The 17,326-nt window shown below is 37.7% G+C and overlaps 1 protein-coding gene across 1 annotated transcript in view; it reads left to right on the plus strand.

The window, feature by feature from the left end:
• Positions 1-14,654, plus strand: part of Ubl3 (ubiquitin like 3) — a 264,908-nt gene extending 250,254 nt beyond the window's left edge. Inside the window, exon 4 of the mRNA XM_078186395.1 lies at positions 11,314-14,654. Within this exon, the coding sequence (XP_078042521.1) occupies positions 11,314-11,378 (65 nt within the window). The 3' untranslated portion in view covers positions 11,379-14,654. The remainder of the gene's footprint in view (positions 1-11,313) is intronic.
• The last annotated feature ends 2,672 nt before the right edge of the window (positions 14,655-17,326 follow it).

The raw sequence follows: 17,326 nt of genomic DNA on the forward strand, positions 1-17,326 counted from the left end.
TTTACTACAGTCTAAACTTACAAAGTAAAATATTTCTTAAAAATAAATTCAAGTAATAAGATATTTTTGGTTGTTGAATCATTTTTATAAATTTTGTAAGAATAATTCAGGAAAATGAAAAACGTTGTACGTAGTGAATTTTGCATAGCAAAAGTATCGAAATTGCTGTAAATGTATCGAGATGAAAGCAAGATAAGCCTTTTGCAATCGATGCGAAACTGTATAGTGTGTCTTACAAAATCTATCTACTTAAACATCATAATTATTTTGATTGTTTATACCATTTCTAGGATTTATTATATTATTTGTATTTTTTATTTATTTATTATTTTATTATTTATAAGATGTAAGAATACGCATAATACAATATAAAATGTTATTCTCGCAAATGGAGGTGTGTACAGTAAATTTTCTTCAATTGTTCCTTAGTTTGTAAACAAAAATCGAATTAATCGTATGTTCTTCCTAAATTGTCCGTTTTATTTTATAAGCTGAGGGATGATTGATAAAAAATTATTGTACTTACGGAAATTATAAAATGACCATCCGGTAGATAGTATGTTAACTAATTTGTACAGTAAATTATTGCAAAGTTTGGCAGTCAAAAATAAGATTCTCAGTAATTCTTACGAAAAAAAGTACAACATGCATGGAATAAGGAAAATTAGTGCGTACGAAACATAAGTAAATAAGTAATTCTATTTATTTATCGTATTTTTAATTACAATTCACTACTTTCGTTTGCTGTAAGTTAACGCTTTACCGACCGCTTATTCGATCGTAAAAATTTCTAGCATCATAGACTAATTAAATCTACTAACATTTCTATATTTGTATAATTTTAGCATTAAACCACATTAATTTGATATAATTTAACTATTTTATTTTTATCTTATCTATTCTAACAACCGCGAAAGATATGTAATATTTAGAAAATTATATAATATGATATTGAAGTTTACAGTAGTGCAATCACTTTTTATTTCAATATTTCACACTTTTATTTCAATAATAGATAACTGTCATGACAACCGAATCACAGGCCATCGATCGGTAAAGTGTTAATGAGTAAGATTTACTATTAATTTTGAAAATCGTGTAAGTCATATACATATTTAAAAAACATGCCTCGACGTTTGTTATTAAAAGAATTTTTCCGCGACATATACATCTGTCGTTAAAAGATCGTACAAATCATAAAATACTGTTCCGTAATAGAACAATTTTCAATACTCTTGAACATTTGAATACTCTTTGAATACTCTTACACCATCTTATCAAGATCGTACACATCTTACACCACTATCGAAATTAGCGGCACATGTAACATGTATCCAAGTTTGTACAGTTCAAATAAATAATTTACGGAAAAAAGTCACGCACGCGTATACGCAGGACTGGGAACAATTAGAAATACACTGTGAAATTAAATAGCAGACATTGAAATATTTGCATAAGTTAATACTGCTTAGAAATACCGTTTCATTCCTTCATTAGATCGTTAAATTAATCCTTTGCTCACGAAGCCATTTTAACTGTAAATGTGAAATAATATTCCTGGCTCATAGTATTTCTATTCTATGCAATAAAGTGCACTTTTATGCATACGAGATTGAACAACAGTTTAGCAACAATTCACTACTCTTATTATTATAGAGATCATTTTAGAAAGCAATAAAATAATTTTAGTGGTGCCATTCGAGTGCAAAGACTTAAACAATAATTTCAAATAGCATTTATTTCTGCAGGTACTTCAATGTTTACTACTTTATGCCACAGTATTTCAAATTTTCCCCAGCCCCGAGTATGCGCCCTTTCCCCATACAATGCCTCAAATTCGGTGGTGCTATAGTTAACCTCCTATGCGTATAGCACAGATCGAATGAAGTTCGTAACAATTGCAGGTATTCTGCCAAACGGTGAACGCATGCACGTCCAGGGTAGCTAGTGCAATGATCGACTCACAATAAACCCAAAGCCCAAAGCTCCCATCCCTGCCATCCACGATCCACGACCATCGTCCACCAATTCCAGCTCGAAAGTGCGGATCGAGAAAAAGAAAAGGGAAAGAGGAATCACAGTAAACAGAGGTGACAGTACCTAATTGTCGTTCGCTTCTCGGGGTACTGTCTGGCGTTGTCGTTGCCGCTGACAAATATCTTTTGCACTCGGTGGACACGGCAATTCATAGCGATACTTATCCGGCGTTGGTAGCAGAACGGAGAAAGATAAATATTACCCCGGTTTACGGTCCGCTCGCGGAAACCGAGGACAACTGTCCTCCACCTCGCGGAAAAGAATAGCGACTTTGCCGCGGCGGAAACGCCGCGTTTAGTCGTAAAGATAAGCGGTGCGTTGCACCGCGACACGCACGATTCCGGAGAATGCGTGCGCGTATGCTGCACTCGGCTCTCGTTCTCCCGTGTCTCCTTCAAAGTTTATTTTCTCCTTTTTTCGGGGCACCGGTCTTTGAACAACTTTCGGAGCAATAGAAACTGTTTGCGTCGTTTTCGTTTACTTTCGAACATGGAGAATTCGCGCTCTCAATTCTCCGCGCGTTCGAACACCCGCGGTGCGATATGCGAAGCTTTTCGAACACCGACACTCGCGCATTTAGATGATCTTATTTTGTTTCGCGCGTATTTGCGATTAATCGAACAATTTTCTTGACGGACTATTTCGAATCGAGATTTATTTGTGTAGCCGGCTACTTTTATTTCCTTTTTCGGTATTGAAATCTCGTAGGATATTCATTAACCGTAGAATTCTTTGTTTCTACGAAATTTTGCGTTCATCTAAAAATTTAATCTTGTCTATTTGAAGTATAGTTATTCATAATAGTAATAACAATTTTATTTGTTAACAAGATGAACCCTTTGTTACAAAGAGAGAGCAACAATATGGCAAGAGTCACGCGATGACAGACAAAATACGAGAACAGAGAGAAAAAGAGAGAAAGAGGAAAAATTACACAAAGAAGAAACGAGGAAGTAAAAGATAAAAAATAAAGTATAAACACTTGAGACTTTTTTCCTTTTCTTCCTTATATCCCGCCTATCGGTCCTCAATCCCCCTCTTCCTTTTATATAAGATTTATTATACTAAATACTTCTTATTGAAAAAATAAAATATCATCATCTCGAAAATTAAGGTTAAAATAAAGAGACGTTTAATTTAAAAACGGCTAAGGTATAAAGCTAATTTTATGCAATGTATCTGTTTTATTCATTAAAAAAAGCGTGCTCGCTATTATCATTTATGTCCATGTTGAATTGCGATTCAAGCACTAGGGTATCGACGCGTGGGTATTTTTTCACCCTTCCGGGGTTGTAAGGCCCGAATTGAACCGTTGGAGGACGCGTGATGCCGGTGTCGCGGATATATTACCCGCCAAATTAATATTGAGTAACGGATTCGAATGGTAGAGCAGTGGTTGCGCGTACGATATCGTTTATTAACACGTTCCGTGCCGAGCTGTATTTAGTCGACATTTCATTCTGGTCAATCGAAGTTTTAAAAATCAATATATTATATTTATTTATCAATTATTGTCGATATAGCTATGAAGCAGACTTATTACGGATCTATTCTTTTGGTGAAAATTATTTCTTGCATTCTAACTTGTCGTAAAATATTGTTTTATCGCATTGAATAGCTATTTAAGCGTGCACCACCAATGGTACACGTGGCACAGAACGTGTTAACGATTCAGCTCGACGTTGGAGACTGAATGACTCAAGTTTTGATGTCTCGACTGGGAGACTGTGATATTGTGTGTTTGTATGTTGGAACTGTATCTCGACTGCTGGAGATTGTGTGATGTCGACTGGTGGTCGACTGTTTGACGAGTACCTTGATGTGGACTCTTCGACTAATGTGTGCAGACTGCCGTGAAGACGAATCGTTAAGCACTTCAATCGTTAACTTCAATTTTTCTTTCTTTTTTACCATCAATCAGTATATTATCGCCATCGCACAAAAATAGAACATTGGCCTACTATACAAATTCCTTTTTAAAAAAAAACCTCACGTTTCGAACGCTGTGGACATCTTTCTAGCCTCCCTTAAGCATCCTAGAATTTATATATTAACCCTTTGCACTCGAAGCCATTTTAAACCTAGATCCAAAATATTAGGTTGGCAACTACAGTAATGATTCAGTTAGTGTCGCCAAGTAGGAATCGAAAGTCGTCACGAACTGAATCCGAAGACATGATTATCGATCGTCGCGGCTCGCCTTTGTATTTGGGGACATCTCATAAAAGAAAGAGATGGAACGAGACTCGAGGCGAACGAAACTACATTGTAACCTGAGAGGCAGCCGCTGCATGCCGACGTAGATTACTATGAATACATACATTGTAACGCTAGCATAAAAACGATTACTTAACTTTCTTATTTCCAATTTTTTATACATGAAAATTTGTTTAATATATTGGTCAGATTTTTCCAATTAAAATGATACCAAACACGACATATTTTACACCGTATTTATTCATTATACGAATCAAGTATTTTATTTTATTTACGAAAAAAAACATTAAAAAAACCGATTCGTAATTATAAAAGAAGTATTAAAGTCAAAAAGAAGTATTAAAGACAATGCTATACATGGTATTGTGTAATTCGAGCGACAGCAAGTGTAGCCTTCTCTACACGCCATCGGCCACGCGGTGGCGACAGAAACTGAATCAAATCGGACACGCAATCGCGACAGGAACTGTAAGCATCGCGACGACTTCGACGCGGTAGGTTTTCAGATGGCTTCGATTTCGAGAAAAGTATAGATATTAATTTCGATTTTGAGATAGTAGATGTAAAGACTGACTCGATTTCGAGACGATAGGTGCAAATATTCCCTCGATTTCGAGACGGTAAGTATAGAAAATCGCTTCGAGGTCGCGACCGCAAGTGAATCAATCGGACACGCATTCGCGACAGGAACTGTAAGCATCGCGACGACTTCGATGCGGTAGGTTTTGAGATCGCTTCGATTTCGAGACATTTAGAATTCTACGCGTTTGACGGAAAGTATGGCGGAACAATTTACTGTATTTTTTCCATCAATTCTGGAATTTGAAGGGGCCTTGGAGTAAGGATGGTTGAACAGTGAGAAGCTGTTTAGATACGAGCTCCTCGAAACTCAGCATCGATAACGAAAAAAAATGGTTTGCAGATTCATAGAAAGATGGTTTAATTGCTAATTATTAATAAATTGGTAATTTGCTATGGGAAATCGTCCAGGTCAACCTCCTACGGTTTCGGTACCGTTGCGTACACGACCAGGATGACCCTTCGGATTATCCCGGTTTACGGCACGTCCTGCCTGTAGGCTTTTTCGAAATGCTATTATGAAATTCTCTTAGAAATCTTAACTTTGTGACACGTCACGGTTATTGAAGAAAACGGTAAAATTATGTCATGTTTAGTCTCATTTTAATCAGAAAATTATCAGCAATATGTTAAAAAGAAATTCAGTTTTAAAATTTTAAAATTAAAAAAGTTTTGTTATAGTATTATGAGTTGTCTTCCGGGAATTAGAGTCAAAGGAGCCGCGGCGCGTGCCGCAGCACACGTGTTCATCGACTCCGTCGAACTTCAGCATCGGCGTAGCGAAGAAATCGATAAATTACAGTGGCGTAGGAATAGCACCGCGACAGGAGTAGAACCGAAAAATTGCGACAGAAATCGAAACATTACTGTAAGTGGTTGCGGATTTTAAATTTGAAGGAAAATTCAAAATTTGTGCTTAAAAATATAACTTCATTCAATGAAGCAAATCAACTTAGACTCTGTCTTTCTTTCAACGCTAGATGTCCCCATATACGGCAGTTAACTTCTTGTGTACTTGCGATGCGTTCTTTCGTTTTTAGAAATAATACAATAAAATACGTCTGAAATGCGCGCCTTGTTCTTACATTTTCAAACTGTAATAAATGCGAAACCAAATAACTTATCGAGACAACCTTTTTACTAAACTGAAGGTGCAAGTCTAAACAACAAGAAAACAATGAAGGTTAAGCGCTTTGATCGCGTTAATACAACAAAAAAATGAGCTAAGATTATCTACTGATAAAATCCACAATCACTTAGTTGCCAACTCAATAGCTATTTTGACCAACTGTATTCTCATTTTATATGACTTAGTACAGTCTATGCATATGAAATTGAGTCTCATAAATTACGACTCATAAAACGTGTTTGCGTTTTTAACAGTCTAACCAGTTTATTGATTCTCCATCAGAATTCTTTACCCTTTTAAAAATTGCGTCTTCTAATAATTTTGTTGATACAAAATCTTCTTATCTCATTTCATTTACAATAAAGTTATTACCTTTCCGACACTTTTTAATAATCTTGTAATAATCTTGGGGAACGAACAGTAAATTATTTTTTTTTAATTACATCTCTACCACGCCAAAATCTCTATCATTTGGTGAAAACGAATGTCCTGATATTAAAAATTTGTGATCTATGATTACCACATTATTTTCCAAAGTTTGGATAAAAATAAAAAACAAAAAAAAAGTTTGAGAGACGAATTGTACTGTTCTATTATTCTGTTTCTTTTTCGATTTTTTTTAAATCATTAGTTACTATTTCTTCTTCACTATCTGAACTAAATGGCCTTGTTCTGTTCTCCCCATGGATGAAATAATTTCTAAAATTTAATATTAAATTTTAAGTTTTATATTAATTAAACGTACTGGTTATTCGACTGCCGCAATTGTCGAAAAACTGAGGTTAACTTGTTAAATACTAATTAATTAAAATAGCCTTCATCACTGCCTTCAGGCATTATCATTAGTAAATATATTATCTTGATTTAAGTATAAATGGAGTTAGGCCACTTTCAAAATAAACAGCTCAAATAAAAACATTGAAAATGAAAGACAAATGTACCTATCAGTTTGTCTTATATTAATATTGATATCAGTTTGATACTATCCGCAGAAATTAGGCATATCTTATCGCTATATACACAGAATTTTGTATAAGGATTTGCATTTACATACATAAAACATTTGTTCAATTAAAAAATCGGCATAACCCACGAGAACGTTTAGCTTTTGCGATTGAAATTATGTTAACATGTAATTTTGCAATACTAGCTACGTATAGATTACAGGTAGTTTCAAAATTATGCGAATACCATTATTTCTTTGTATAGTGTTTGAAAAAGTCTGGTTTATTCTAACAAACAACGAACAATTTAGCTCATTAATTATAGAACAAGGCAAGAACAATATTTCAATTACAATTTGTAAAATTAATCCAACAATATAGCGAAAAGTGATTAAAAATTCCAATATCCGTATTCGTGAGCAGATTCTGTCGCGATGCATATTTTATTCATCATATTTTAAACAGGGTAGGGCAAATAAAGTGTTACAAAGCAATATCTCCATTATCGTTAATGATAAGCGGAAATGCTTGAGGAACAAATTTTTTGGTTCGAGGGGGCACATGTTGTGGTGGACATTTTTTTTTAAAGGTCATATTTTTTGAGATTTCAAGGTCATCGGTGTTTTTTTGAAATGGAACTATGTATTTTTTTAATGACATTATTACCGATTTTAAGACGAAGGTCATTCTATCCGCGCAAAGTGTGAAGTGGCACAGTTCTCATCCATCGAGGAATTTCATTTGCCCTATAACGCATATTATGCCTATTCACATTTCCCGTATTAGTGAAAGATTTACGAAATCATTCCCATACAAATCCTGATGTAATGACATACGATAAAGATGGAATTTGTGTTGATGCAAGATTGTTAGGACAGATCGCCGACTAATAATTCTACTCTCTGTTTCCATTTGCCTGCTGCTTGCATGTGGATTTAGTGCAACTAAAGCTAATATAGCCGGCGCATTATTTTCAATAATAATCGGTTGACGTTTGACGCGTGTTTGTTTCATTGTACCGAAGCGACGAAAACGGACAGCTAATCGCTTAAAAGCCATGTGTGACTTTTGTAGCCTATCCGGATAACGAGCCGCGTACAAATCTTGGGCATTTCTGTTGTGTTTACGGCACTCCCCCAGCACCATACACATATCAAAAGCTTCTTGAAAATCGTTCATTTTCGCTATCCGACGTATTCGCATTAGAAGGTAATGCGTAACTAAGTAATATGTTTATGTTGTTGCGTGAGGTGAACGACTCAACAAAACACGAACGAACATCATTTCGAGCATGTTCTGTAGGTACAACCAAACCAAGGTTAGTGGATCCTGTGAAAGTGATTATTGCGATATTTTTCGGTCTTTCAACTATTTTTATACTTTGCGCGACTAGAATGACCGTGAGTTATAGGTCGCTGGATTCGTCTTAAAATCGGTAATAATGTCATCGAAAAAAATACATAGTTCCATTTGAAAAAACATCGATGACCTTGATATCTCAAAAAAAAACCATTTCCACCACATGTGCCCGTTCGTACCAAACAATTTGTTCCTCAAGCATTTCTGCGTATCATTAACGATAATGGAGATATTTCTTTGTAACACTTTATTTGCCCCACCCTGTATAATGGTTATGGACTTAAAACAAAAAAAAAATATAGCTTAACAAAATTCCAAACAATTTCTATTTTATCGACACTAAACCTACCGCAAACTACTGTAAAAGTGTCGAACGTGCGTTATTTTATAAGTAGACATCGAATCTTTGTGCATAATAAAAATTGTCTTCATTGCAAAATGATTTGCTTCATTCTTTTCTTAATCATTTCAATGAGTTAATAGAATAATATTTTTAACCCTTTGGCTACTGCAGACTTTGGCATGCACCGGCCTACGGTACGACACGAATTAAGTCGTCCGTTGGGTACGGTGAAGTTTTTCGTTTTTCTGAAGAAGTATATTAAAATATTCAATATACTGAATTCTATTACATTAAAACAATATTACTTGAAGTGAACATTAATTTTAAGCTTTTTCTACAATATTTAATCATCAAATTTAATAATAAATGGGTGAAACAGGCGAAATTTGATCTGGACGCCTTTTGGCGTCTACAGTAATGGGATGACAACGTGTTTCGGACGCCAATAGGCGCCGACAGTAGTCAAAGGGTTAAATTGATTAAAAGTTTTTGTACTTTTGCATTCGATCCATTTATTTTTGTTACAAATACATAAACTCCGCAGTCTATTTATGAGAACAACAAGACGGCATTTATTGAGAACAATCACCATCTTGTAATTAGACTGCTCTAAATTTGTACACTTTTGACAAAAATAAATAGGTCGAAGACCGAACTGTAATGTTATCGAAAGAATTTGAAATTATTTTTATATTATGTGCATCTTATTCTCGGTATAGTAAATTATTCCCAATTGTTCTTCAGCTTGTGGACAAAAATGGGAAATTTGAGAAGTGGAGATACGATTATTTGAGCTCCGCGGCTGCTTTTTATTGCTGTCGATACTTAACGGCCTTAAAAACGTGGCGCAAAGCTCGATTAATCGAATAAATTATTTATAAGCTGATGGACAATTGGGGAGAATTTACTGTATTAAAAGAAAGAAGGCATTTTCATCTGTCTTACATTCCTTACAACTAACTTTGACAATTTTTATTGTGCCTAAAAATTCACAGTTCATTTATTGTATACTGCAAACTTGAATTGAATACATTTATAAAAATAAATTTAAAACAACAATGAAACTGGTCATTTTAACCAGCACATCTTTTGAATGATTCTCTACATTACAGATTTTGAGTCAAGAATTGATCATATTCACCTTTTTGCACTCACAATTAAACCTTTTGCAAATAAAATTCCCTTTTTTTAAATTATCTATAACAAAGTTCGTATTGAAAAGAAATTTGTATTAATTTTTAAATTAATATACATAAAAAACATACGATACATACGTACATATATGTATGTATACAGAATACTCCACGCGACACCTTGTCCACTTGTAAATCTTCTGCAATTTCCAAAATATTTAGAAAAAGATTTAGGAAAAAAAAATTAATCTTCGAATTTCCGGAGCAGCTCCACCTATAAAAAATTAAACGTACTACATTCTATGTCCCTTTAAACCACGCAACTTTTGTATTAAAACATTTGTTGACCAATGCATACTTTGGAAATTACAGGTGATGCATAAGTTGCATGAACCACCCTGTATATTCATATTAAATTTAAAAATTGAATAAGAGACGTTCAATTTTGATCTATGAACGAGTTAAATTTCATTTGCGAAAAGATGAACTTCATTTCCAAACGGATGAATAAAAAGTGCAAGAGAAAGAATTATATTTGCAAATGATATGCTTAACACTTCATATATTCTTCAAGTAGAATTAATTCTCTCGCAAATTTTATCCATCCGGTTGGAAATGAAATTTACCTTCTCGCAAATAAAGTTAATCTCTTGCCGTCGTAGTAAGTTTATAAATAGTTATCGTGCTCGTCGGAATTAAATTCGTTCACTGAACATTAATACATAACATGCAAGATTAAGTAGAAAAGGCAAAATTTATTAATTTTTTAAATTTACTAAATTTATTAATTTTAAATTATTATATTTAAAGTATTAATATATATAACACAATAATATATTTTAACTTGATGTAAAAGTAAATGAAACAAATAAATAGCTTTGGTAGCTGAGCTCGATCAAAGTTGACCATATTTCATCCAATTTTTAAATTCTATATGAATATACAGAGTGTCCCAAAAATCACTCGCAATCGGAAAATGAGAGATTCCTGAGGTCATTTGAAGTAACTATTTTTTTTACAAAAATTGTTTCCGAAGCGTCGTTATCGAGTTATTAACAAAATACACTGACCAATGAGAGACGAGATTAGCTAACGCGAGAAGATCGAACCAATGAGCAGAACTGAGCTTCGTCCGCTCGTTGGCTCAGTCATCTAGGGTCTGCCGAGCTTGTCTCTGATTTGTCAATGTTTTTCGTTAATAACTCGTAAACAAAGTCACGGTGGAAATCTTTATAAAGGAAGAACCACTTTTGTCACATCCCGTATACAGATACACGTATTTACAAATGATTACAAATTTGTTGAAAAATTTCTTTTAAAATGAATTTAATAACAAAGAATTAAGAAATGAGCGAATATTATTTCTGATCCACAAGAGGATTAATTTACAGTGCGCACAAGATGAGAGCGTGTTTGAGAAAAGTATTACCTTTGACAACAAAACTTGTATTGCAACGATAATTTGTCGTACAACTGCTCGAGTTTCGTCCAAAGAACCGAATCGCAAGAATACATCCGAATGATTGAAAATTACCGAGTGCCGACATTAACGCTGTCCTCTTTTTGTTACAGATCAGAGGCAAAAAAGTAAAGGCGGCGGGAGTAATTGCTGCTCAGCTTCCTGTCGCATACTTTAAAAACTCGCCGGCTGCCCTGGATCCCGTAAGGTGGCACAGCGCGAACCAGCGCCACGCGTTCAGGCTGAGCCAATGGTTTCTAAGGTTTTATGCTGATGTATAATTGTTAGTGGCTGAGCTCGTGAGCAGTGTAGCGGATGGAGGGAAGCGTGAGGGAAAAAGGAAGAGAGGATAACGAGATCGCAACGTTTGTCATCGATCCGGTGAAACAGGCTCGTCGCGTCGGCGTCGGTGTCGGCGTCGGCGTCGGTTCGTTCGGTCGCGGCGTGCGGCCGAGGACCGGAAGCCGGAAGCCGGAAGCCGTGGCAAAGAAAAGGCGGCGATCGCGCACCGCCGTCCCAGGCAAACGCCTCGATCGTCGTCCGTGTTACGTTTTTAGACGAAATTTCCGTATGGAGGATCTTGATCGTTGAGCGCGTCGATCCCCGAACGACGGAGGAAGATCGACGCGCCGGAGCCAAATCACAGATGATGCATCGACACACGCGTACACTCGCCCACGCCCACGTACACGTACACACATACACACACATACACACAGCTACGTATGCAACCACGCGTCTGTCGGTTAGGTTCGTTGGTGAGAGGTATGTACACGCGGCAGGATCTATCAGGCGTGCGCCGATCGGTCGACGATCACTGGATGCAAAACGGCGTCGGGACGCGCGACGTCGATGGCGTCGTCTCCTGTAATCCGAGAAGAGCGTCGCACGTTGCGAGGGATTTCGACGTGAACATCCCCCTGCCGTGCACCTTTGTGTCACCGTCGCGCGAGGGCGGAGCGATACGAGAGAAGCTAGCGAAAGAATTTTTCGGGAAGTGATCGAAGGTGTGTGGTAATCGGGAACACGGAGGGGATCCGCTCTCTGTGGTTACGGCGCTACAATGCTTAGAAACTCAACCACTATCCGACTACCGCAGCGTTATATAGTAATTTACGTAGAATGGGATCGTGTGTGTATGTTGCGTGAGTATGAGAAGCGTGCGTGTCCGCGTTTGAACGGTCGAGGAGAGAGTAAATTTATGTTGTGATATGCAGGTAGTGAATATATTATATATATACATACTATTATTAAAATTATATTTATATATATATATAAATATATATACATAAATATATTTATATATATTATATATACCAATATATATATATATAAATATATAATGGTATGAGACATGTTGACACACAGTTAAACTCTCATACACGATAGACTTTATTATCATGAATTTAAAGTAATATTATGACGCCACTTTGAGAGTTTAGTATTCTGAATAAGATTACAGAGGAAACAAAAAAAAGGTAATGACGAACATTGGATCTCTAATGGTAGTTATGATTAAATAAAAACTCAAATATATTTCCTGTTAGATCCTTCCCCCCCCCCCCCCCCCCCGTCCCGTCCCGTCCCCCATTCCCCTCTTCCCAATTTTTCTCCACGACACCCTCGATTTAATCTATCGTCGATTTAACCTAATTCCGTGTATATCTTAAGAATTTTCAAGCATCCCGTCCAGTCCTTTATCCTTCCCTGTCCCGGCTGCCACCCTCCCTGCCCACCCGCCTCTTTTTCCTTCTTTATTCTGTTTCCACCCGTCCAATTTTTAATCGATCGGGCCTAGAACGTGATTCGTCAGAGCCAACGATCAATTGAACGTTATAGGCGACTCGTACCCTATACAGAAGTATTGATTATTATATAGTTAGGTACAACCAAACCGTTTATGATAAGTTGGTAGCCTATTCTATACTCGATCTATACTACTACTGTAATGTAACTATGACTCTTACCGATGCATAACACGTGTATATATATATAATGTTCTTACGTAGTGGAAAACTCATCGGAATGAAACAGTGGAATCGTGTTATATTTAATTTATTCTGTGACAAACCTCACATCGTTTCGCGCGTTCGAGGTCTCTACCATTTCGGTATTCGCTCGACTCATGAACCCGTGCCAGGCGAATTGTTCGCGCGGCACCCTCGTCGTTCAACTACCCGCGTTACGCGTCCACCAAACCGCCGTTATTTCCTGCGACGCAAGGAAACAAAACCGTGAAATAATTCTTGTACAGTTAACGCCCCGTGAAATTTATCGCGGAGGCGTGAAAAGCTTCCCGGTCGACGTTCGTCATTTGAAGAAAGGTCTCGCTCGCAAATGGCGGCGCTACGACGCGCCGGATGACGCCAGGAATCGTGTTTCGTTCGATGTACAATGATTGTCCTTTACGAGATCGTCCTCGTGTAATTCAACGAGATCTCAAAAGTTTGTTCATCCGAGTTTCGAGCTTTCTGCGGCGTCTGTAAAAAAGGAGATGGCGAAATTCTGTTTGTAAATTTTGATTTCTGCGGTCGCACGCAAACAAAATGCCAGCTACACCGAATTACGATTTTATTCTACATTATCGATCGACCCGTTCAGAAATCATATTTTTATAAACTAACTCGTAGGAAGACGGATTAAATTTCCTCTGGTTCCTTGGTTTATTTGTACAGCTCGTCGAACGCGCGTAGAATTTGCAAATCTGATGATTTCCTACGATCAAGAGTACACTGTGTGTAAACCTTGGAAAGATTATTTATGTAAGGGATGTACATAGGATGCTTAAAAGTGTATTAACAATCTTTGTAATTATCTTCTTGTAACGATCCGTTTCCCCGAGTGGTGGAAGATACAGAATAAAAAGCCAGTAAGAGATTAGGTGTACAAAACAGGTGCATTGTTTTACTCGGCGATTCGATTCGACGAACGCCTCCGAACGGGTTTATGGGACTAGCGAACGCCAACGACTTAGCATTTTATTACACCTTCGACCGACTTGCGATCGGTGATTAATCGAGGTTTCACAAGTACCACCTCCGTTTGTTCATACGTTTCTTTTTTCCATTCCCACTTCGTTCAGCTCGACTCCCCCCCCCCCCCCCCCCCCCCGCCCAGCCCTTTCTCGTCGTTTCTTTCCAATGGAGTAACGTTAAGTCCGTAGATTATCTCTGGAAACGCTGTTTATAAAAGTAACAAATTGTTTAGCCAGTAAGTTTTAACAAAGTTGCGAAAATAAAAAAAACACACCACACGAAGTAATATTACATGGACTATCGGAGAAGGAAGGCCAGGCCATAGCGTGTGTCTCGCTGGACGCGGTGAGCCGCCGTTACCAGGTTCGGACGGCGATCGATCGATCGATCAATCATATTTTCGATCGTTCGCCGAGATGTCTGGGCAAAAATCGAAGATTTCCGTTTGCCGTACTTGATCGCGATGGATAAAAGAAGAGGAGAAGGGAAAGACGAGAAGAAGAACGTCTCGAGGAGGAAAAGCGAGAGAGAAAGAGTGAGGACGAAAGAGAGGGGGAGAGAGAGAGAGAGAGAGAGAGAGGGAGAGTGAGTGAGAGAGTGAGAAAGGAAGAGAGATAGAACCGCTCTGTAATAAGCTTGTTGTACAGTTCCTTTGACGTTGCAATATTACTTTAAAATCTTGGAAAACAACGGTATAGTAGAAAAAGAAGACAGGATCGGAAGGCGAAAGGAGACCGTGCCACCGGAAACCACCGTTCGCCGTGCAAAGACGCGTTTCTCTCCGTTCCGGGCGAGCATCGTTCTAAATTTTACCCTTTTCACGTCGTTGTAACAGAATAGAACGAGAAAAGCGACGCTATACTTTGTATAAAAGCAAGAGAGAGAGAGAGAGAGAGAGAGAGAGAGAACGAGAGAGCGTAAAAGAAATCGGAAGAAAGAAAGCGACAGAATGAGAGACAAAGAAAGAGAAACGCAGAACGGAAAATAGAGAAATCGTTCCGCGTCGAGCGCGTTCGACGTAATTTTTGTTCCGCGACAAATAAGATTCGCGCGTTGTCCTCCGTCTTTCTCTTTCTCTGTGTCTATGGTCGAGCACGCCCGTTATTCTTTGTTCGTTTCATCATATTTTCTAACGAGTACGATCTCACGCGACCACCCATGTGAACAGAACTGTCGCGTACGCAAGCTGCGGCGAAACGATTACACGGCGGCATGGAATACTTCCGGAAGATCGTCAAGCGAAAGGAAATTAATTTGTAACGTTACATAGTGTATTATACGAGACAAAAAAAAAGTGGATAAGGATTATTCGCCTCTTGACTCTCTTTGCTATTTGAACGAGTAAAACGATAACGACAAAAAAAAAGAAAGAAAGGTGTGCGAGGCATCGAGGAAAAGAAAAAAATTACTGTTGAATAAAAAAAAACTATAAATGGTATTCTTAAACGCAGAGCAGAATTAAACAAAATAAAGCGAGAACGAAACACATACACACAGTCTACAAGGAAATATACTCACATTTACATCATATCAAAATCTAGTGGGTAAGAATTGAGTTCATAGAGGAGTTTGTTTGTACGCGCGTCTCGTGGAACGGGGCCGTGGTTGCGCGTACGATCGCCGTGTTACGTGCGTGAACGTACAAAATTAAAAACCGGAAACAGATTCTCTTCGTTTTTCATCGACTCGTTGCAATCGTGTATTGGGAAATCGCAGATCCAGCCGTGTATTATAACGAACATTTTAACGCGAGACGAGCCGATCAACTGGATTTTTATTGCATGTAAGAGATAGATCGAAATCCTCGACGCGTGGGTGTCCATTGTGCGAGAATAGTAGCCTGTTTCTGACTCGTATAAAAGATACAATCACACACATTACACGTAGAGACACACGGAGATACACGCGCGCGTACACGAAAACGAGAAGAGAGAGAGAGAGAGAGAGAGAGAGAGAGAGAGAGCGAGAGAGAGAGAGAGAGATGTTCTTTGTGTTCAACTAATATACATAGAGCATAATATTTTTCTGTTCTGGAGAAAAAGAGATATGGTCCCGTCGTGGACGAGAAATAAACAGTCCCGCCTGAAATACTCTTGTTTTTGCGACTCGAACGGTCTACAAATCGATTCAGTTCATTCTCGGAACCGATCGATCGAGTCCAACGATTTCATCCATTGATCAGAGTTGGGTGGTGATTAATTTCTCCCAGTCGAGTCAAGAATCTCGAATGTCTCGATCGCTGGAATGTTTATCTATTAGTCGAGATTGCGTTAATAATTAATCCGAATAAAACCGAGCGTTCGCATTCTCGAGTCGTGGCGTGAAACGTTATTGTTCTTAACACGAGGTGTCTGATTATATCTTGCGTCTGCCCAACTCTGCCAACCGTATTCGTCATTCTGGACATCTTGATCGTCGATCACTCGCATACAAATAACAAATATCATCGATCATCGTATTAGCGGATCAACGAACAAAAGAAAAAGATCGATCCTCTGTTACGCATTTCGGATCATTAAGAGGATACGATAATCACGCCGCTGCTAATAGATGAGACGAGTCGTTCGCAGATACATCAAATAGATATACAAATCAAAATAACAGACGAGATCGTTCGCATCAGGATACCATTGATAATGAATTCCTAATACCTGGTAAGAAATTGCTACGATTAAACTAACGGCTAACACATCCCTCTCAAACACATTCCACAACTGATACAGATATCCCCGGCTCCTCTTTCCTCTGTCTACTAATTAGCCGCGACAGTTGCTTTACGACGTTGGTCGCCGAGATTTTCTGTTCGTTTCAAATACACACCACTGAAAGGAAAAACGTATTTTAGATCACCGTCGTTCTGCAGTCGACTATGTTTACGGGATTATAAATTTCGTCGTTAAAAACGCCCCAGATAACGCTACGCATTCGAAGGACACGCGCGCAAGTTAACGAGATTTCAAGAGGAAATTTATTTTCGGTGGGAAATATCGTTCTTTTGACGATAAGAAGAATAACTCTGTGACAAACGGCAACTATTCAAATCCAAATGTTTATGGACTTTGATTTTGACTTTAATGAATTGTATAAGACTCATCGATTTGATAGTTAAACAATAGTTTAGCTATTAAACCTTGAGCGATTAGTAACTTTT

Source organism: Augochlora pura, chromosome 2 (assembly GCF_028453695.1).
Source record: "Augochlora pura isolate Apur16 chromosome 2, APUR_v2.2.1, whole genome shotgun sequence".
Classification (NCBI taxonomy): Eukaryota; Metazoa; Arthropoda; class Insecta; order Hymenoptera; family Halictidae; genus Augochlora; species Augochlora pura.